General features: G+C 60.9%; 1 protein-coding gene across 3 annotated transcripts in view; it reads right to left on the bottom strand.

Moving 5' to 3' along the window:
* The window catches only part of Tpcn1 (two pore segment channel 1), a 48,568-nt gene that overhangs the window by 4,588 nt on the left and 21,787 nt on the right, over positions 1-22,193 (bottom strand). For 2 of the 3 annotated variants that reach the window (XM_077108988.1, XM_077108987.1), the window contains exons 3-25: positions 20,810-20,937; positions 17,764-17,940; positions 16,701-16,814; positions 15,989-16,119; positions 15,276-15,364; positions 13,773-13,807; positions 13,316-13,374; positions 13,048-13,147; positions 10,909-11,025; positions 10,578-10,702; positions 9,879-9,927; positions 9,426-9,489; positions 8,666-8,710; positions 6,155-6,211; positions 6,033-6,086; positions 5,351-5,423; positions 4,030-4,137; positions 3,192-3,263; positions 2,584-2,673; positions 1,461-1,576; positions 778-824; positions 188-256; positions 15-99 (exon numbers count right to left, since the gene is read on the bottom strand). In XM_077108988.1, coding sequence (XP_076965103.1) covers positions 15-99; positions 188-256; positions 778-824; positions 1,461-1,576; positions 2,584-2,673; positions 3,192-3,263; positions 4,030-4,137; positions 5,351-5,423; positions 6,033-6,086; positions 6,155-6,211; positions 8,666-8,710; positions 9,426-9,489; positions 9,879-9,927; positions 10,578-10,702; positions 10,909-11,025; positions 13,048-13,147; positions 13,316-13,374; positions 13,773-13,807; positions 15,276-15,364; positions 15,989-16,119; positions 16,701-16,814; positions 17,764-17,940; positions 20,810-20,937 — 2,004 coding nt within the window. Of the gene's footprint in view, positions 1-14; positions 100-187; positions 257-777; positions 825-1,460; positions 1,577-2,583; positions 2,674-2,914; positions 2,944-3,191; positions 3,264-4,029; positions 4,138-5,350; positions 5,424-6,032; positions 6,087-6,154; positions 6,212-8,665; positions 8,711-9,425; positions 9,490-9,878; positions 9,928-10,577; positions 10,703-10,908; positions 11,026-13,047; positions 13,148-13,315; positions 13,375-13,772; positions 13,808-15,275; positions 15,365-15,988; positions 16,120-16,700; positions 16,815-17,763; positions 17,941-20,809; positions 20,938-22,193 lie in introns of those variants that run through there. The other variant, XM_077108989.1, reaches the window with a different exon arrangement.

Genomic DNA, 22,193 nt, shown 5'->3' with positions numbered 1-22,193 from the left:
GCGCCCCAACAGACCTTCCGAGCCCTGGTTCTGGCGGCTGTAGTTCATTCGGAAGACGAAGGCTTCCAGGATGAAGGCCACGATGATGGTCATCACCACCTGGCCAGGAGGGAGGGGGTGGGTCAGTGGCTGTGAGCACCTTGGGAGCCCAGTGAGATGCTGCGGCCCAGGTGCGGGCAGGGCCTACCATGGTCACGATGTAGAAGGTCATGAAGTACAGGCGGCTCCAGTGGGAGGTCTGCGAGGTGACCCCTTCCTGTAGAGCAAGCGGGGGAGCGGGTAGGGCGGCTCCAGGCTGTCCCTGGCCCTACCCAGGACCAGGCCTCCCCACTCCACAGACCCGTCCTCATTTGCTTTTGCTTGTGGAAGACAGAGGAGAGGGTCCTCGCTCCCCTGGGTCTCAAACTTCCTTCCCACTGTGGAAGCCTGGGGTGTGACCCAGGAAGGCCAGTGGCCCTGGGGTCTCTATCAGAAGAAGGGTGGGCTTGGGGAGCTAAGAGAGGGGGACGTGTGCCTAGCGCTTCCCTTCAGAGACAGCGTCTCCCCACGTGGCCCAGATCCCGCCTTGGCCTTCTGAACTGGGACCTCAGGCCACACGGCCCCTCGACACCCATGTGGCGAGACAGCCAGGCTCGGGCGGCGTGGGGCTTGGGAGGGGGAAGGCGATGCCAGCCTGTGCCATGGCCCCCGCTGAGCCTGGCCAGCCTGACATGGGCCTCCAGGCCCTGCGTGGTGAGGGGCCCCGAGGACGGGGGAGCCCCGGCGCCGAGCCCTTACCATGATGATGTACCAGTTGTTGACAACCGTGAGCTCGAACAAGGTCACTGCGGAAGGAGGGGAAGGGGCATGCGATCAGAGCCCTCCTTACAGACAGCTCAAGGCCACTCCCTCCCCTGGACACAGGCACCAAAGCCACAGAGTGGACACAGGCCAGCCTCCCTGGGCACCTGCTCCGTGGGGAGTCCTGCCATCTTGGCCTTTCCCCAAAGGGCACCCCCTTTGCCTCGACAGCCCGTGACAGCCCAGGGCTGGGGCAGGTCTTCCTGGGTGCGGACCTGCGCTGTCAGGAGGGGCCCCCTTCCCCACCTGCAGGACCACGTCCCTCCACCCCTGCCCCCATGGGGGGGACAGGACAGAGCTGGGGTAGGCCTCAGCTGGGGCAGCGTAGGACCCTGTCACAGCATTAGTGTGGTTGGGTGCCTCTGTGGCTGGCACTGTGGCCTGCGCTCTAGTGCCAGCCTGCACCCTCCCAGCTGAGGTGTGAAGTCCTTTCCCCCAAACTGGGGAAGTTTCAGGCAAAGGAATAAAATCTGATGGCCAAGGGAGCCCTCGGCCTGGCCTGGACTCCAGCCCTCCAGCGGGGCCAGAAGGGACTCCACAGAAGGGTGGTCAGTGGTTCAGGAGGGACAGCCATGCCACCTCTGGGGCCTGCGGTGTCAAAGGAGCCGTCCCTGGCTCACCGAAGCTGTTCAGGATGTTGTCGAAGTTGTTGAGGTAGTAGTAGCCCTCCTCCACCACTGTGCTGTTGCCCTCCGTGCGGTTCAGCCAGCGGTAGGCGTCCGCCACCGTGCTGGTGCTGGGGAGGCGAGGGCAGGCGGGTCAGGACACGGCTGTCATTTCCGGAACAGCTTGTGTAGACGAGGCCCGGCCTGGCTCCACTGTTGGCCGGGACTGGGTTTCCTCCCAGCCCTCTCTGGCCCCTGACCCTGCTGGCTCTGCCCCCAGCTGCCTTCACCAGGTCTCACAGCTCCAAGGCCACCTCTGCATGTGCCCAGCCAGAGGGTGGCTCCGAGGTGGCACCTTGCTCCAGGCTCCCAGAGCTTCGCCCCTGTGAGGAGGCCAACTTCCCGTTCCCCACTCGTCCTTTGTGGCCCTTTTGTTAAGTTCCACGTGAACACTCTGGAAGGTCAGCTTGGGCCACGGGGGCTTTTCAGAAGGCAGGGACCTGAGCCTCTGGCCAGTGGTGCCACCTGGCCACACAGCTGGGTCATGCCCTTGAAGAAGCTCCTCTGCTGTAAGGTCTGTGCCTGGCCAGCACGGCCTCCGGCCACAAGCTCAGCTCAACAATGTCCACGTTACTTTATTAGCACTTAGAGAGGCCACACTGACGCACCTAAAAGAGGACACTGAACTGAGAGGTGACGGCAGCGCCTGCGGTCCTGTGAGTTGGCTCAGAAGGACCAGGGCAGGGCGGTCACCGGTCTCCCTCCCACTCCATCTTGAGCCTCACAGTCTTCCTGCCATGTGTCCATCTGTCCCATCCTAACAGGCTGCCCCTAGGTCCCTGGCCACTCCTGGAAGGAAGTGACTTGAGCCACTGTGGTCTGGGGAAGGGCAGCTGCAGGCAGCACAGCTCCTGAGCCCTGCTGGGGCCCAGGGGACTTGCTCCGATCCCCTCACCCGAGTTGACCCTGTCCAGAGCCCCCCTACGGCGCCGGGCACCCTGAGCACTGAGAGCCACACAGAACCACCCCAGGCCTGTAGGTGCCATAGCTTGACAGGGACCTGGAGGCTGGGCCAGTGCAGTCCCAGCTGGGGCCAAGGCGCAGGCGGCAGGCCCAGGGGGTGTAGCAGCTGACTCACTTGCAGCAGTTGGGGTACAGCAGGCCACAGAAGAACTCCATGCCCACGATGGCGAAGGCGTAGTAGAAGGTGAGCAGGGTGAGGCCGAGGCTGGGGGCGCAAAAGCACAGGTGACAGGGGGCCAGGCGGGGCCGGCTCCTGCGGTGCCCGGCCTCCTGGGACCCTGAGCTGACTGCAGGAGAGGCATGCCCCTAGCCAGGCTAGCGACTGGACCGACTGGACCGACTGGACCGTGCCTGCAGGGGAGGGGCCTGCGGCTCCCGCATGGGGTAGGACGGCTCAGTGCAGGACTCTAGGGACAGGCGCCCCTTGGCCAGAGACTCGCCCTTACCTGTGAAGGCAGGTCACAGGTGCCCTTACCTGTGGACGCAGACACGGGGGTAAGTGAGTTGGCAGCTCCCCGCCCCCCTACTAGATACTCAAGACAGGTCAGTAGAGGAGAGCGGTGCCGGGGACCTGTGTGGTCAGATCGGCCTCCTTCGAGACCCTCGACCCTCGAGTTCCAGTCCTTCCTGGGCCTCCTTGCCCCACTACCACCCAACTCCCGGCCCCCACGGGGCACGAGCCTCCTGGTGCCTGGACCTGCGGATCAGGAGGAAGGGCAGTACCTGGCCATCCGGGGCAGCAGCTCAAACATGGTGTCCAGCACGTTGCGGTATCGCTTCTTCAGCTTAAACAACCTGGGCAACGGCAGAGAGCCATCAGGCATAGAGGCAGGATGTGCCCAGGTGGGAATGTGGGGCCTCATGACGCATGCAGCTGGACGGGGCCCCAGAGTGGACGGGACACTGTCCCTGGGGTGGAGCAATGCCACGTCTCCTAGGGCATCATGGGGGAGGAGGCGGCAGCTACCACCCACCAGTTTACAAATGAAGCAGGTGGCCTGTGGGCAAAGCCCTGCTGTGGAGGAGGGGACAGGCACCAGGCCCACAGAGGGGCTCATCAACAGAGGGTGGCAGCCTGAGGGGAGGGACATGCAGGCCCAGCCTTGGACACCGCAGCAGCAGGCTCTGCCTCCATGGTAGGCCCCAGCCGCCTGCCTTCCTCCCTCCAGGAAGGACGTGGGCTGCAGGTGGGCAGGCGGGGAGGAGTCCCCACTTCTGAGGGGCCCAGAGAGGCAGATGCTGTGGGTGGAGGGGAGTCCCCTCCCAGAGGCGGGGCCAGGGAAGCACCCGGCGCCCTGCGTGTCCCTGCTGAGCCAGTCTGACTGGCGACTCTGGGCATATGGTATGGGTGGTGGCCGAGCTCCCATGAACCAGGATCTGGGGCGCTCACATGGCCAGGAACACGGGGCCCATGTGCCCCAGGGGAAGGCAGTGGCCCTGCTCAGGCTGTGTCTGTAGGGCTGTGACATCTGCAGACTCCAGCCCCAGGTCTCGGGCTCATTCTGGGTCCCTCCACTTCCCCAGAGTTCTTCACCCTCCCTCTGTCCCCAGCCCCTGTCACCTTAGCAGCTGGAGGGGACGCAGGACCACTATGAAATAGAAGGGTTCCATGTTGAGGGCCAGAGCTAGCAGTCCCAGGAGGGCGAAGGCCGTGACGGAGAAGTCGAACCTGGTCCGGGAGAGAAGCAGGGGCTGCCAGCGGCCCAGGGGCCGAGGACCCTCCTCCATCCACTCCTAGTCTCTAAAAGTCGGGACCAGCAGGGCAAAGGCAGGCCACGAGGGGCCACGTCCAGCCAGGCCCAGGGAGCACCCTCCTGCTGCCTTATGGTCACTGAGGTCCAGCGGGCCAGGCCTGTCAGTGCAGGTCCAGGGATCAGGCCTCACACGAGCTCTGGGGGACAAACACCTGGTGGCTCTGCAACGGTCTAATGACAGAGAGCAGCAGGCACAGCCTCTGCTGTGCCCAGGACCTCTGTCACACTGGGGCCTGTCCATCCCAAGAGACCTTGTGAGGGAGAGAGGGGGACTCCGGCGAGACCCCCACCAGAGTGGGACACTGGCCCTTCCCTCAGACACACACAATCTCCTGGACTTTCTGGCACTTTTTCTGAGTGCTGGGGATGGAACCTGGTGATTCCTTCCTGCTAGGGGAGCGCCCAACCGCTGAGCTGGCCCCCGCCTTTCTCCTTCCCCTGGAGTGGTCTTCCAGGTGGCCCACGGGTGGCCCACGCAGGTCTTGAGCCTCTGGCCTCGACCTCCCAAGCTCTGAGGCTGCAGTGCCCCCGCTGCCCTCCCGTCCTGGACTCCTCTGGTGGACTGGCTTGACTCTACCCAAAAGGCCACACGTCACAGGTGAGTGGCCTTCAACGGGAGGGGAGGGACGCCTGAGCTCAAGGAGGGCAGGGTGGGGCCCTCGCTGTAGGCACTTGGTTTCAGGAAAGGAGGACAAGACTCCAGAGGGGCCTAAGGGACCTCAGGGCCACTTCCTGGAGGGGGGCTGGTGACGAGGGGCTTCTGACGAGAGCTGGGCCCTGGGCGGCCCTGGGATGTGCAGAGCTGCTCCAGGGAGACAGACCTGCTGCTCTCAGCCTTCCCCCCGCGTCCCAGGGGGGACAGGATGGCAAGGGGACTCGATGGCAGGGAGAGGACACAATGGCAGGGCACAGGGGAGGACATGATGGCAGGCCACAAGGAGGGGACACATGGCGGGGCACAGGGGGGACAGGACACAATGGAGGGGCACAGCGGGGACAGGATGGCGGGGCGCAGGTAGGGGACAGGATGGTGGGGTGCAGGGAGGGGACACGATGAGGGGGTGCGGGGAGGGGACAGGATGGCGGGGCACAGAGGAGACTCCGGGCTGGCAAGAGCGGCCCACTCACAGGTTCCAGCCTGAGGACAGGTACTCCACGGGGCCCAGGCCAGCAACTTTCAGGAACAGCTCCACCCCGTAGACTGTGGACAAGGCGGCGGTCAGCACCCCGCGCGCCCCCCCTGCCCGCTCGGCTCAGGCGTGTCCTTGGGGCTCCCAAGGCCACAGGGCCTGGCCCAGGTGGGGGACGACGGGGCTGCCCCGTCCTCTTTGGGGATGGCCCAGAACCCAGGCATTTGCGGACACACTCCCTGGGCACCTCCCATGCCAGGGGTCGTGTGGGCACCAGTGGGTGACGCTAGGCCACGCCTGCTGGCCGGGCCTGGGGTCTGGGCAGTGAAGGGGACAACATGGTGTCAGGGAAGTCCCTGATGGGACAAGGAGGCCAGGAAGAGAGAGGGGCAAGGAGCTCACACAGAAGGAGCCTGGGCACAGGCCGAGGAAGGTGTGGGTGTGGACAGGTCGCAAGTCTCCACGCGTGTGAGCAAGGACAGTGAGAGTGGCAAGGGGCAGGCTTGCCAGGCCTGGTGAGCTGGAGGCCACTGTGCTGGGGGAGGTCAAACCTGGGCCTGGACCTGCCCCGAGGGCGAGGAGAAACCCGGAGGAGGGACAAGGCTAGGCTTCCGCCCCCTCCCCGAGGGTCCCTGTTTGGGGAAGCCAAGGCCCCTGGCCGCGAGGCTCCAGGAACTTACTGGTGAGAAAGACCAGGTAACTCCAGGGCACGCGCTTGGAGAAGAAGTTCCCGCCTGCAAGACAGAGGAGCCCGCTCAGGGTGAGCGGTCAGCAGGGAGGGGGCACCCCAGCCTCAGCTCACCTTTCAGCATAAATGTCTCCACAAGGATCCACATCCCGTTGACTGCTACCACCAAGTCTGAAATAGGCCACAAGGGGACAGACAGGACAGGGGGCTCGGGACCCTGCAGTGGCAGCTGCGTCCCTGGTTGACTCCTGGAAAGCTCTGGGGCGAACAGAGAACAGGGCCACCCCACCCACCAAGGGGGAGCTCCCTCCTGCTCAGGGATCTCACTGTGGAGCCCAGTCAGTAGGGCTCCACTCGGGGACAGCCAGGAGTGCCACAAAGCCCCCTCTACGTCACCGCCAGGACACCAGGAGACGTCCGGACTATGCCCCGTTGGTGTGAATGCAGGGCACATGCAGGGGGTTGAGGATGGAAAACCGTCCCCTGGGGCGTCTGTGAGGGACTCCGTGAGCTACTTGGCAGAGGTGCAGAGCACCGAGCCCCTCACCCAGCAGGCCCTCGGCCGGGGATCCCCCAACAAGGACTCGCCAAAACCCAAAAGGAAGAATACAGCCAGCGGCTCCCGGCAGTGCCACTTAAATGGTCATGCAGGCGCTGGATGAAAGATCACTGCTGTGCATAAGGCAGCCTGCAACTGGGGTGAGGAGGGAGCCGGTGGGGCCTCTAGGACAGGTTCACCGGGAAAGAAAGTGTCCAGTGCGCCTCTGTCAGCTTCAGACAGGGAGAGACACCTTAGAGTGTTTAAAAATCAGGAAGAAAAACCATAATGAAAGTCACCCACGGGGGAAGTGACAGGGAAAGTCTCAACTTCCTGAGTGTGTGTGTTTTGCAGATCTGACTCGGAACCATATAAATAGTCTACATAATCAGAAGCAATCCCCCAAAATCAAAAACAAGATGAAACAAAGGAAGACAAACGCGTATCCACCCGGAGGAGGCACCGGTGAGCCAAACAGTGGCCGAATAGCCCAGAGGGATGCGGCTAGTCCCCACACCCCTGGGACTGTGCTGGGACTGAGTGACTATGCCAGTGGTGTCGGGCACCTGTGCGTCAGTGTGGCAGAGTACCTGGAGTGAGGCAGGCACCTGGCAGTCCTGAACACTGAGTATCAGGATGAACACGCAATAGTCGTTACTTACTGTTCTATTTATTTACTTATTCATTTGGTACCAGGGATTGAGCCCAGGAGCACTTAACCACTGAGCCACATCCCCAGCCCTTTTTTAAACTTTATTTATGTAGAGACAGGGTCTCACTGAGTTGCTCAGGGCCTTGCTAAATTGCTGAGCCTGGCTTTGAACTTGAGATCCTCCTGCCTCAGCCTCCCAAGCCACTGGGATTACAGGTGTGCGCCACCACGCTCCACACAGTTATCTTTTAAAAGGTAATATGCTGGGCTGGGGCTGGGGCTCAGTGGTAGAGGTCTTGCCTCACACGTGCATCGCCCTGGGTTCGATCCTCAGCACCACAGAAAAATAAATAAATGAATGAATAAATAAAAAAGTACTGTATCCACCTACAACTAAAAAATAAATATATTTTTTTTAAAAAGGTAGAAATGCTAGCCACTTCCATGGAAAAGCCTAGTAATAGTCACCAATCCCAAGCCAGGAGCACCCCCAGCACGTCTGACTGTGGTCTCTAAACACGACTTCCTGCTAAAGGGACCCAAGCTCCTTGCAAAGACTGAATCTGCTTGAGCCTGTAGTCTGATTCTGTCCAAGAGAAGCTTCTGTGGTGATGGAGATATTCTTATCTATACAGTTTGGTCACTGTTTGAGGCTACTGAGCACTTGATATGCTAGGGGTAACTGAGTTTTTATTTTAAATTAGCTTAGAAGTTACTAGCAGAGTCTTGGTGTCCAAATGATAGGAAATACGCACCAGGGGAGCATGCAAAACCAAGAGAAAGGACTAACAGCCCCATTTCCTCAACTGAACACTGCAAGAGGGAGAAAAGAAGAACAGGGCTTGGTGGCACATGGCTGTCATCCCAGAGGCTCGGGAGGCTAAGGCAGGAGGATCGAGTTCAAGCCAGCCTCAGCAAAAGTGAGGCACTAAGCAACTCAGTGAGACCCTGTCTCTAAATAAAATACAAAATAAGGCTGGGGATGGGGCTGAGTGGACAAATGTCCCTGAGTTCAATCTCTGGTACCCACTCCCCCCAACAAAGAGGGAGAAAGGGATGGGAAAGAACCTGCAGACTCAAACAGCCTGAGGAGAAACAGCAACCTGTTCTGGAACGTGTCTGAACACATCCTGATCTAAACGGACGAGGAGCTGGAGTGAGGGTCCAGACTACCAGGAAGGCCTGGCCTGCGGTGACATCTGCCATCCCAGATGCTGGCACACAGGAGCACCGGCATGGTCTTCCTCCCTCCATTATTGACTGACTTAGTGCCGGGGAGGGAACCCGGGGCCTCACACATGCTGTCCACTGAGCTACACCTGCTGACCAGACTGGGCATCTTCTGTAGTCAGTTGCACAACTGTTTCCCCTCCACCGTGTAGGACAGCAAAGGCTCAGGAGGGAAGGGCCGGGAGCAGGGACAGGCCACACTTACACATGAAATACTGGAAGGCCTTGGACTTCACCAGGATGTTGATTCCTGTTTGGAGAGGAAACATTCAAATGAAATCCTCACCTGAAGGACACTGTCCCCAGCCACACACTTCATGACAGGTCAACCAGGACACTGATGCCCGGGGCTGCAGAAGGAGGGCCTGCCTGAGGGAGCCCGTGCTTCTGCTTGGACCCCAAGGGGACGCACCTGGAACCCACAGAGCACAGCCAAGCTGTGCCCAGTGTGGGACTTCCGCTGCTGCTCCTCAGCCCGGCCTACCTGTCCACCCACCCATTCAGCTAACGGTCATCCATGGGGCAGAGAAAACCCGTGCCCAGCAAGGGCCCGGCTGTGGGAAGCATCCCGGTATGCACGCGGCAGCTCAGCCTTGTTCCCAAGAGCCCAGACCCAGGCTTAGGCTATGACACAAGAAAGTCCCTGTGGGCCAACCACACATCCACGCAGAACTGCCAAGATTCAAAGTCCTCTATTGTTGTAAACGCACCAGAAAACATCAGAAAGGCCCAGGTCAGAGAGCCGAGTGGCCATCTTGGGGTGGATAAATTTCACTTTCTTCCAATGAGCTGACTTTCTAGATTTTCTTCAATGAATACTATTGCTTTGGTCTAAGTGAGGAAGCATCCAGAAGGTCCCACTGCTGTTGTGCCACGCACACTGGGCTCTGGCTCTGCACCAGGCCACCCCCACGAATGTCTGCCTGTGGCCTCCGAGACCCCCACCTGCCCCAGCTGGACCTCACCTTTGAAGATGAGGAACGCGGTCCTGGGAAGCTCGTCGAACCAGTGCTCTCGGTTTCTCTTGACCTGCAGGGCAGTGGGCGCAGGAGTCAGGCCAGGGCGTGGCCCCTCCTCCCTGCCAGCGCAGCTGACCCAGAACAGCTGAGCGACAGCAGCAGGGCAGCCACGGGGCAACTGGAGTGTGCGGGGCTCCTGCCCGACTTTCCCCTGGTCCCGGACTCCCTCCAGAGGGAACTTGCTCCCACAGGTGAGCCAGGCACCTGGGAAGCTGGGCTAACTCGCCTGACTTCACAAAAACTGGATGCGCTTAACCACAACCCTGCGACACCACACGGGGGCTGACGTGGGGGCTGGGCCCTGCTGTGCGAGGTGCCAGGGCTGCACCTCTGAGGCCTCTGTCCCTGTTCCCGCTGGGCGCCCACCTGCCCGCCCCTCGTCCTCTCCCGGGTACTCGCCTTCCACTTGAGGGCGGCGACTTCATAGATGTCATAGAAGTCCTTCAGGCTGTCAGAGCAAAAGGAGGAGGCACACGCTGGCACCACCCCGAGCCCCCGCTCCCGCACTCACAGGGAGCAGGGGACAGCTCGTGAGTCCCAGCATGTCCTCTGATCTCTTGTCCCGGGGGACTTGGGTCACCCAATCAACCAGCCATGCTGACTGATCCCCGTGGTCCACACTGATGCTGACAGTCTCCACGCCCGGGAGCAGCCGCAGAGGACCGAGATTTCGAGATGGACGTTTAGCGTCCTCCAGCAGAGGCCCCAGGGGAAAGGCTGGACTGAGCACACCCCAGTAGAAGGCTGCTTCAGAGCCTCAGACACAGCCCGGAGACCCTTCTGCCCACCGAGTCCTTGGCTCAGTTCTCTGCAGCTGTGCCAGGCGCGTGTGTGTGCGCATGTCCACCCCCTCCGCCCACTGGATGACCCCTGCCCTGGGCTGCAGTGCCACCGGCTGGGCCAGGGCAGACGTTCCTTTTTCATCCAGCCTGCTTGGCAGTTGGACCTCTGTGACTCACACACCACCCACCCGTAGAAGCTCAGGGACAAACGGAAATCTAATGAGCCTCTGCCACCTGCTCCCGCTGCCCTGGCGCCCCAGCTCCTGGGGTGAACGCCGTGTCTGGCTGCGCTGCTCCCACTGGCACCGGCTCTCACCTGAGCAGAGGTGAGTCGCTCTGATTCAGGGCCTTGAAAGTCAGAAAGCGCTCCCGGGCGCTCATCCGAGGCTTGTAGAAGCGCATTAGGCCTTCGAACTGCCTGTAGGAGATGCCCGCGGGCCTCTGGGGGGCGGAGGACAGGAGGTGGATCGGGGATCCAGCCCAGACTGTTCCCCACCCAGGGCAGCCAGGCTGGACGCCAGCACACATCCCAGGCCCTGCTCCTTCTCCCTGGCAGGACTCTGGTCTGCGAAGTCTCTGGCCCCACCAGGTTCAGGGGCTGCTCCAGGCAGGGGCAAAGCAAGGCCCACCCCTGCCCGCGCCCCTACCCGCTGGCTGACGAGGAGGCGGTAGGCGTGCTGGATGGCGGTCCTCTTATGCAGCAGCAGAGACTTGAACTTGCGCTTCTCGATGTCACTGAAGGTGTCGAACACCACGGCCAGGAGCTGCGGGGGAGGCAGAGCCTGACTGTGCGCCCTGCAGGGCCGGACCGGCAGGAAGGCGTCACCAGCCAGCCGAGGGGACTGGAGACCCCCGCATGCACCCTAGGATACATGACTCTGGTGGCTCTCTACAGGAGCCATTCACTGCCACCTGTCCCTGGCTGGGCCGGGGACAAGTGAGGGGACAAGGAAGCAGCAAGAGGGGCAGGAAGAGACATCATGGCAGTGTTCTTCCTCCTGCTCCCAGTACTTGTGCGTCAGGGCTTCATGGGTGGCCCAGAAATAAGGGGAGGAGGAGGCCGTGCTCAGGAAGCAGCCTCAGGGATGCCTGGTACCCTCAGCTCAAGGACACCAGCTGCATTACTAGAGGGCAGGGGGCGGGAGGGGGCATGTGACAGAATCCCTTTCTGGAAACACCCCATCTTTCACAGGCGTTTGAGGGTGCTCTCCTGCCCTTCCCACCTTCACATCGGCCCCCCATTTACTCTGTGCAGGTCACTATGAGCGACTCTTCCCTAGCTGGGCCACGCAGCCAATATTTCAGGCTATGAAGGCCAGGCAGCTGGCCACCACTCCCAGCTGGCCACACCAGTTGTTCTGTGAAACAAGCCACAGAAATGAGCCAGCCGGTGTGCGTGGCCATTTGACAATGGAACTTTACGACCCGGCATGGGCCAGGTCGCTGACCCTTGCCCCAGACTGTTGCACCCACGACATTATATAATTTTTGGTTTTCACCCACGGTTCCTGCCCCAACTGCCTCCCAAAGTCGGCCACAGGAGGGAGAGGTCCTCCTCCCCGAGGTGGTCACAGGAAGCCAAGCTCCCATCCAATAGGCCACGGCCCCTCGCCTTTCCACAGGCAGCTGTCCTGTGGCCTGGAGGAGAGACCGCCCAGAGAGGCCGAGTGCAGGCGGCAGGGCAGGGGACAGTGAGGGCGTGGAGGCTCCGACAGCCTCCCTGGGCCTCCACCCTGCGTGGCTGCACTTATGACCCTGAGTTCTGGAGTACCTCCAGGCGGACGGGGTCAACGCAGCCAGGTTAGAGGCCACCAGGGGCCTCAGATGGCTTACTGGTGGAGAGAAGGCTCCTCCCTGGAGAGGTCCAAGGAGCCTCCGTGACTGTGGTGTGAGTGAGGGGACAAGCCCTTGCTTTTCCCAACAGACAGTTCTAAATAGGTCACAGGGTAGGGCTCACGCAAGGGCGTGGGAGGTCACTGTCTTTTAAACTTGGTCATAAAAAGAAGGTGTCTCCTTTTTTGAAACTAGAAATGTCTAGATTTCACAAGTCTGCCCAGAGAAAGCGTCTTCTTTCTTTCTGGAAATTGACCAATAAGCCTAACAGGCTGGGGGCAGCTCACTGGGGAATAGCGCTGGCCAGCACCCGGTCCCAGGCTCCCCCTCAGGGACAAAAAGCCCCCTGCCAGCTCTGGCGCTGACGCGTGGTCTCACCCAGCGCTGGCGGGGACCTAGAGGCTGACCTGGTGGCCAGCCTCCCTCAGCAGGCACCCCCAGAGCCCTTGAGTGCTCAGGGTGCACGTCTCCTGAGTGGAGGGTGCTCCAGCCAGATCCTGGGGTTCCTGATGAGCGGGGCACAGGCACACAGTGCTCCTGGCCTGTGGGCACAGGGCGAGGGTGGCTGGGCAGGGCCCCGGGGTCTGCCCACAGGGCCACACTGGGCTGTGCCCTGGGCTCACTCCTCTACTCGTCTCACACTTGCAGTTTCTGCATCTGTCGCAGTCACAACAGCCCCTGGCGGGGGGGTGGGGTGGGGGGTGAGGTGCTCCACCCTCAGGTCTGAAGTACCCTGCAGCCTGGCTGGGCAGGGTGGACACCAGTCTCCAGGGTCACTCTGCCTGTGCTTCAAGAATGACAAGATCCCTGAGCAGCCCTGGCCTGAAACCCAGCACCGTCGGCAGCAGCACTGACCCCAAGAAGATGCCACCAACAGGGGGACCTGACACAGTCCCCAAACGTCACACCTGCCAGGAGCCTGGGCCCCACCAGTGGCCCGCCCAGACTCTTACCAGGTTCATGATGAAGTACAGCTCGATGGACAGGTACACGATGAAGAAGGCGCAGGACCAGGGGCTCCGGGCGTAGGCGGGCATCATCACATCTGGGAAACTGACACGCACAGGGTCAGCCACAGGGCCTCTAGGGACATGCCTGGCGCAGGACAGTTCCCTGCGCAGCCCACGCTGGGCCCTGAGGCTGAGCCCCGAGTGGAGCATGGCAGCCAAGGTATGCAGTGCCCTTGGATGGGCCCACGGAGGGGAGGGCGCCCGGACTCACTTGGCCGTGGTCAGGAGGACGAACAGGCTGACGATGCTGTCCTCCAGCGTGTGGAAGTACTGTGGGGGGCGCAGGGACACGTGAGGGCACACTGTGGCCAGGCCACCTGTAGCACCAGCTCTGCCCACCTGCTCCCCTCCCCCCAGGAGCCCCGAGGAGGGCAGAGCACAGAGGCACCCTCTGGCAGGGGCAGGCCACCAACTTCGGGGGACATGTCTGGGCAAGGAGCCTGGTCCCTGCACTGCTCTGCCAGTGTCCTGGCATTCCACACCTGGTCTTGGATGCCCTCCTCAAGGGTCAGGAGCGACTGCCTCGGACCTGAGGTGACCAAGAGCTCAGGTCTGTGGCTCTCAGGGGCCAGGAGCCAGGCAGAGTGTCCCTTCTCAACCTGCCTTGCGCTCACTCCAGCCCCCTTGAGGGACAGCCACAGGAAGAGACCGCGGCCTCAGCTGCTTACCGGGTCAGCAGGGTTGGAGGAGAACAAGTAGAAACCTGGAGGGTGGCAGAGGAAGACCAGAGGTGTGAGAGCGGGAGTCCCAGGGCCAGGAAACTGAATGTCACACACGTGGCAGCCGCGCTGGGCCCCAGGCGTGGAGGGGGCTATGGGACTAAGAGGTCATGCTGTTTGAAGGAGCTGGTGCTCTGCGCTCTGGGGGCCCACTGCCCCCGGAAACGTGCCCAGGATGGACGGCCTTTCTTTAGATGGCTGCGGACCTGTATTTTGCGGGGTCTGGGTCTAAAGAGCCGCCCCAGCTCTGCAGACCAAAAAAGCCCATCTGGGGGCTGGATCTGGAGCCCTGGCCTGGAGGACAGAGTGGCCAAGTCAAGTCCCAAAGGGGTCCTGCTGCTCCCCTGAGCCCGGGTCCTGGGGAGGGTCACCATTCCTGTCCCAGGATGAGCTGTCCCAAGTCCTTGGAATCCTGAGTGAGAAAAGGGGGACTCTCCACCCTCAGATACAATTGTCCCCCAAGAAGCACAATGTGATTCACCCAGGGCAGGTGGGAGGAGTGGGAGGACACGGCTCAGGACTGGGTGGTCATGAGGGCTCCTCGGTTCTGGGGCTGTCACCACCCAGGGGTCTCTGGGGACATGCCTCTGTGGCATGCTGGAACCCACCATGAGCCTGGGCCAGGATGCCAGGTCACACTGCCTGTCTAAAGAGCCCAGACCTCTTCCAGGTGACAAAGGCTGGCCCCGGGGGGCCTCCTGTGAGGCTGGATGCTGAGCCAAAGGAGCAGGCACATGCCGCAGGGGAACCGGGGCACCTGCACTGGGCAGCACCAAACCACGCGCCGCAGCGGGTCTGAATGTGGCCAGTGTCCACAGCAGCAGACCGGGGGCATGCCCACTGTACTGAGGGCCAAGGAGCTACGTCTGCACGTATCAAAAGGCATAAGCCCAATGGGGACAAGAGAGCAACCTGCCACCCGGGCTGCGGTGCCCACCTGGGGTTCTCAGCCACGTGGGAGGCCGAGGCAGGAGGGTCAGAGGTACGATCGACCAGTCTGGGCAACTTAGTGAGACCTTGTCTCAAAATAAAAAAGTGGGCTGGGGACACAGCGCAGTTGGTAGAGGGCTTCTCTCGCACGCACAGGCCCTGGGTTCAATCCTCAGCACCGCAAAAAAAAAAAAAAAAAAAAAAAAAAAGAGGCTTGAGGATGCAACTCAGTGGTAGAGGGCTTAGGGTTCAACCCCCAATGTTGCAAAAAAAAAGAATCCAAGAGGCCCCAGAGACCCCCTCGCGTGAGATGCAAGAGGAAGGTGCCAGCTACCGACTGGGAACCACCCTCACCAGACGCTGGGTCTGGGGCACGCTGACCTGGGACTCGCAGCCTCCAGGACCGTGGGCAGTACATTCCCATTTCCAAGCCACCCAGCCCACAGTCCTTGATGACAGCAGCCTGAAGGGACCAGACACTGCCCACTGAGAACGTCTTCCTGAAGGGCACGGGGTGCTCACCAAGGATGGCGAAGATGATCATGAAGAAGAGCAGCAGAAGCAGGATGTCCATGAAGGGGGGCAAGGACTGGAAGATCTGCCGCAGGTTGCTGGGGAGAGAGGGGCGGCTGGGCTGGGGACCGGCCCGGGGCGGCGGGCGGGAACAGGGCAGGTGTGACAGACATAGCACCCGTCCCCGTGGCCCAGGTGAAGAGGGCCTGCAAGTGCAGGAAGGGCAGCAGGCCAAGCACAGGGCCTCGGGCACCAAGGTCAGCTCCCAGAGATACCCTAGGGCCGCCCCGGGACGTTGTTCCCACCCTGCCATTGGCACAGAGGAGGCACTGCTGGCCACTGTCACCACAGGTCCCCCACGAGACAGTCTTGGATGGGTCTCCAGAGACATGTGACTCTGGGTGTGGGCTGGCATCGGTGTGGTCCTGGAGCCCGGGGAGGCGCCAGGAGGGCCTGCCGGATCCACCACGATGCTTCACACGGTCACCTGCTGGGGCGAGTGCTACTGTGCCCAGCAGGTGACAACCAAGTGCCACGCTCAGTGGGGAGCTGGCCCCAGAGGGCAGCAGGCAGGACGGACAGGGCCCTGGACGTGGAGTCAGGAAGCTCAACCCACAGGACCCGCCTGCCCGTGCCAGGCCAGCAGGGGCTCCGGCTCCACAGGCCAGAGGTCAAGGCCACCCGCAGCAGGGCCCATCCACACAGCCTGCCCGGGGCCTTACCGCCGAACGCCGCCGCAGTACCGGCAGTCCACCAGGAAAATGCAGCGTAGGGCCCGGGTCACACGCACATGGGATGTCTGCCGCACCAGCACCACGATGGCCTCCGCGAACTGCACCACCAGGACGCAGGTCTGGACGGCAGGCCCAGGGCATCAGGCCACAGCCAGCCCCCACCCCAGCGCACCCAGCAGACGTGTGGCCCCGGGGGAAGCGTCCCAGGGACTGCTCCCCCCCACAGCCCACCGTCACCTGCCCTCGGCATCCACCAGCCTCCCCCACGTCCACTCCCACCAGAAGGCCCTGGAGGTCTGGGCCCAGCCTGACCGCCGCTCCCTGAGGACATTCTCCTAGACGGGCGTGCACACTCGTCACATTGCCGAGCGCCACCCCGACTCGCCCTACTGAGGCCTCCTCTGCCACGCAAGAGGTGCACAACGCTGGGGCGGTCAGTGCGGGGCCAGCAGGCTGAGCGGACCCCTCCCTTCCTCTTGGCTGCATGTGTACTGTGTAGGGCACCCACCTACGGTGACCTAGAGTGTGCCAACATGGAGCCCCAGGACTGTGCTGGTACCCCCAGGACACTTGGGGACGTGCCGAGGCTGGCAGGACCCGGGGTGATATCCGTGGGGGATTTTAAATCAGTCCAAAGATACAGGTTTGAAGCACCCACGGGAGAAACAGGTGCCACACAACGGGCAGACAGACACATCACCTTGACCATGGTCCGCTTGTGCCGGATGAAGGTGTGGAGGCCCAACCACCGTGATTTCATGCAGAGCTCGAACACCACCACCATCAGCGCGAACAGCTCTAGGGTGGCGTGGACCTGCAACCAGGCATGGGGCGTGGCAGGCCACCACCCAGGGTCACTGTCTTGGCCCCACCCCCAGGCCTGCCAGGGCCCCTTCCTAACACACACAGCCCTGGATGCGGAGCGTCCCCAGAAAATCTCCACACATGGACTGTGCACCTGGAGAGAGGCTGGGCCTAGGGTGCGAGGAGAGGCGCAGAGGGGCGACAAGACTCCCATCTAGTTCCAGGAAGGACACCATGAAATTTACAAAAGACCCAGAGAAGAACATTAAAGCAGCATGGAATAGGGACTTAAAACCAAGGGGACAATCCAAAAGTCTGAGAGACCAGGCTCTGAGCAGAAGTGGCCCCTCAGTCTCGTTCCCCAGTTGGCACCAGGACAAGAACGCAGGGAAGACCCTAAATGAGCCTCGTCTGCTCAGGGTGCTGTGTCCTCCAGGGGACAGGGTCCCCCTGAGGAGGGAGAGCCAGCTCCAGGAGCAGAGCGTGGAGGAGTGGTGGGGACGGGGTAGCTGGGAAAGGGTCACAGGGCCTGGGGCCCAGGCTGCTCAGCGAGGGTGTCCTTTCCTGTTCCTGCTTGAGCAAGGGACATGGCGCTCCCACACACTACCAGGCCCCATGCTGACTAAGGGCTCTGCTGGGCAAGGACATCTGTGGGACTGGACTGTCCTCCTGCTACCAGTGGCCCCAGCTAACTGCCTTCTCATCGAGGTTGGAGACAGTGTGCAGGCAGTGGGGTGACCGAGGGTGGGTAGTGGTCCTGAGGGACACCAGTGGGACCCCTCCCTGACAGACTCCTGGGGAGGCTGCTGACCCCACTCACCCAGTGAGACTGTGGGGTCCTCAGGGCTTCAGTGGCCGCCCTGAGCTTGTTTCAGGTCTGTTGCAGCCCCTGCCCTTCTAGAATGTTCCCTCCTGCTGTCTGCCCCAGAAAGTCCCACTCACCAGCCCCAGGCACTCACGTAAATGCCGAGCCTGAGTGCGGGGACGGCAGGTGCCTCGCACAGGGACAGCAACAGCAGCAGCAGGGCAGTAAGCAGCTCCATCAGGTAGAAGAGGTGGTTGTGTACGAAGAGGTAGGCCCCCAGCGCCCTGGCATCCTTGGGGTGGGTGAAGAACTTGTCGTTGTTCTCGCCTTCCTGAAAGGACGGGCGTGTGGGCGCGCCAGCCAGGGTGACTCCGGGTGACCCAGAGGTGCAGTGGGAGGGAGAGGGGCAGGCCCAGGCAAGGACAGGGAAGAACTTGGGCGCAAATGGCCCCGCCTCACCCCCTGGACAGGCCAGAGAGACAGCAACTGCTCAAGACCCAGGGCTGGTGCCTGGTGGGTCCAGAGTGGGCGCCCGAAAGCTCACGTGAGAAGCAGGACGGTCAGAGGAGAAGCCCCAGGTCAGGAGAGCCTTGACCAGCCAGCGCGCTAATCGCCTGATAGGGATGGGCTCGGGGTGACGGGGCAGGGGGTGTGGCTGAGGAGGTGGGTTCTGGGGGTGCCCCGGATTCATGATCTGTCCAGGGTGTCCAGTCTCTGCCCCCTCTGCTTCCTGGAGCCACGTTCCCAGCTGCTCCCCTGGGCCATGCTCTTCTGCCACGAGGTCCTGCCTCCCCTCAGGCCACCTGTGGACTGAGCCCTCTGAAACCAGGAGCCCCAAATACACTTTTTCTCCTCTAAAGTTGTTTTTGTTGGGTCTTTTGGTCACAGCAGCAAAGATGGAAATTATCTCAGCGTTCACAGGAAAATGGGCCAACACCATGCCTTTAGGACCCTTCAAAGCCCAGGGAGAGCTGCCCGGTGGGGGACCCACCAACTCTTATTAACTCAGGCTGTCCGCATCCTAATCCCATTTTTTGGACAGATGATAATTGCACTTATTTATGGGGCATGATGATGTTTGGATATAGGATCTGTTATGGAGTGACAAAATCAACTAATCAATACTCACCCCTATTCACCTTTCTTTTTTCTCTCTCTCTCTTTTTTTTTTTTTTTTTTTTTGTAGTGGGAACATTTAAAATCTACTCTCTAGGGGCTGGGCTGGGGCTGAGCAATAGAGCACTTGCCTTGAGGCCCATCCTTAGCACCACATAAAAATACATAAATAGATATTGTGTCCACCTACAACTAAAAAAAGTATTTCAAAAATTTTTTTTAAATTGACCCTCTCAGCAATTCTGAAACAGACACACTACATCATTAACCACGGTCACCATGCTGGACAAGGGTCTCAGGGACTCAGTCCTCCTGTCTGACGGAAGCTTTACTACCTCACCTGCTCTGCCCGCCCTGGTGACCCCGTTCAACCTCCACCTCTGCGACCTCAGCGTGATGCGGACAGTGCCGCCTTCCTGTGGCGGCTCACTCCACGTCACATCTCGCACTAGCCTCCGCCACTCGAGAAGACAGAGCCAGTGCCAGCAGCCCAGCAGCTGGGGAAGTGCCTGCGAAGCCACCGAGGTTGGCTGCCCAGGTGGGGAATGGTCCCTTGAGGCCGGACGGCCCCCACTTACGCTGTGTCCCCCACTCCATCACCAGCACTCTCCCCTGCTTAGGGAGAGAAGGAATTACCAGATTCCTGAGTCCCTGGCTCTGCCCTCAGGGAAGGGACACTAACAGGCGAACCCAGCTCCCTACAGTGTCCCTGCACTGTTTCTATGGCCTCTACTTGAATCAAACATCTGCAGAGGAGCCAAGGCACCTGCGCGGCTCTGTGTGAAAACACAGACACAGACAGACAGCTGGACAACACCGAGTGGACACCTGGACTGAATGACATCTTTTTTTTTTTTTTACATGACAATACAAATCCTTGCAGGGGAGAACTGCTTCAGAGAAAAGAGATGAGGAAAATCATCATTCAAATGAATTTAAGAAAAATCCTATTCTTCACCCAAATCCTCACTGAATGGACAAGAGACCAGAATTCGACCGTGACAAGATCAGGCACAGAGGCCGAGTGGCTGGGCTGGTGGTAGAGGGCAGGTCTCCAGGGAACAGACTCTTGCTGGCTGAGGAGGCCCCCGGAAATGCGACCCCTCCCACCCATTCGCCCGTCCCCCAGTCTGCAGTAAGAGCACGGGGTCACCATGCAGAATCAGGGAGCGCGAGAAGAGAACAAACCCAGGTCTTCACAACAGCTGAGTGAATGAGGCTGACTCCCCCGATGTCATCTAAAGTCACTGGGATGACATTTACATGAGATCATAATACAAGAGAAAAGCGTGTGCTGCGCACTATTAACAAAATGCAGACTATGGCTCGGGGTGTGCTCGGGGTGCAGCGCCTGCCCAGGGTGCACAAGGCCCTGGGCGCCTCCCTGACAAAGGACACCAGCGGATCACATAGCCACAGACAGCACGTGACTTGTTTTGGATATGGAGTCCTGCTCTGTTGCCCAGACTGGCCTTGAACATCTGGGCTCCAGCAGGCCCTCCCCTGGCCTCCCGAGGAGGGGGACTACCAGAGTGACCCTCCAGGCCTGGCTCTGCCTGGTGGTGGGTTGGTTGGTTTTCTTAGGGGCACTGGGGTGGAGCCAGGCTCCTTACCACTGAGAGTCACCCCAGCCCTTCTCATGTTTGATCTGAAACAGGCTCTCACTCAGCGCTGGGCTGGCCTTGACCTTGCAGCCCTCCTACCTCCTGAGCGGCTGGATTCCAGGTGGATGCCCCTTGCCTGGGCGTGCATACTTAATACAGAAGGAAACCACGGGGACAGGATTGGCCGGGTGCCCGTTCCTTCATTTCCTCCACGTCCCTCGGTTTGTGATGACGAGCATGTATCACTTTTACAGAAAAGCATTACTGTCTTATTTTTTTCCAAAAAAGTGAACAAATAAAAACCATGCTATGCAGTGGAGGTGAGAGCAGCCGCAGGCTGGATGGGAAAGGATGAAGTTCCTCAGTACCCCGTGGCCGGCAGACCTGCCCCAGGACGAAGGCCATAAAGCGGGGCGCCCGGCAAGTCAAGAGGGCAGCATGGGGACTCTGCTCCCCAGGGGCCGGCCAGGAGACACTCACCTGGAGGTAGATGGCTGCCTCTTGATAGTTCATCTCCCAGTTGTGGCTGGAGGGGCTGGAGGGGGGGCTCTCTCCGCCAGAGACCAGACTGGGGGCCCGGGAGTCGTGGGCGGCATGGCTGCCCCCATCTGCATGGGGAGAGGAGAGACATTAGAGAGCAGGCCGCAGGCAGAAGGGCCAGCAGTCACCGCCCGCTCACACACACCTGTCACCTGAAAGGCAGCGCTCACCCTGTGTGCTAAGGACAGCAAGAATCGCGAGGGCTGACCATCGCTCGGTCTCTCTTAAGTGAGGAGACGAGGACACGGAGGGTGCAGTGCGTGGGGAGGAAGCCCACCTCTGCTTATTCTCAGAGAGGAGTCCCGAAGGAAGAAGGAGAACTCCGAGGCGGGTGGCCTGGGGCGGCGAGGGGGGCCTGGGGCGGCGAGGGGGACCTAGGGCGGGGAGGAATGGCAGGGCCCAGACTCGGGGTCCTCTTTCTGTAGACTTCTGTTGAGATCCTGCTTCTGGGAACATCTAAAGGCCTGGATGTGCCCCTGAGGCAGGGTCAGCCGCTGCCTGTCCTTGCTGACATGGGCGCCCTCCTCCTCCAGCGCCTGCTGGCCGCTCTGGGGAATGCCCCCTCCCTGCCCTGTGTCCACACTGCCTGCTCTGGCTGAGCCACCCTGGCTCCCAGGCAGCTGACCTGGGTTAGGCAATAAAAGCCCCCGCCCTGCTTGGCACAGGGTGGCGCAGGTGTGGGTGCTGACCCCCGCCCAGCCAGCCAGGGCTGTGCTTGGAACTCCTCCCACACCAATTCAGGGGGCTCTTTCCCTCCTCGGCTGCCAAGAGACGGACATCAACAGAGAACAGCAACAGCTGGAGATAAGGTGGCTGCACCCTGGGGACCCTTAACTTCCAAAACCCGAGGCGATAGGATCTGAGTGTGTTTGAGTTGGATTTGTCTCAAGAATGTGGAGTCTCCACTGAACTCATGGGAAACTAGGGCCCCAGGAAATGGCTCTTGGCCTGTGAATTTATTGGGGAGAAGTGAATCGAGGGTGAAGATTCACATCCTGGATGATACATCTGTGATACACCTGTAGGAAGATAAGGAATCGAGGGTTTGGCTGCTGCCACGGGCACAGTTGGCAGGAAGCCAGCAGGTAAGGTGACAGCCAGTAGGAAACAGCAGGAAGACAGCACTCACGGGGCTGCTGGTCACAAACAAAGGGTACTTCTGATCAGGAACTGCCAGGAGAGGGCGGCCATGCCCGGTCAACTGCAAAGTCCTGTCTCTCCCTGAGTTTGCAGGTAGGAGCCAGCGTGTGGGCAGGGCGTGCCTGACCCAGGATGCAGCCCAGGAGTGGGGGGGGGGGGCGCTCCGGCGTGGCGTACCCTCTCC

Source organism: Callospermophilus lateralis, chromosome 1 (assembly GCF_048772815.1).
Source record: "Callospermophilus lateralis isolate mCalLat2 chromosome 1, mCalLat2.hap1, whole genome shotgun sequence".
NCBI lineage: Eukaryota > Metazoa > Chordata > Mammalia > Rodentia > Sciuridae > Callospermophilus > Callospermophilus lateralis.
The sequence above is the reverse complement of the archived record's forward strand: the minus strand, read 5'-3'. Positions and strand labels throughout refer to the sequence as shown.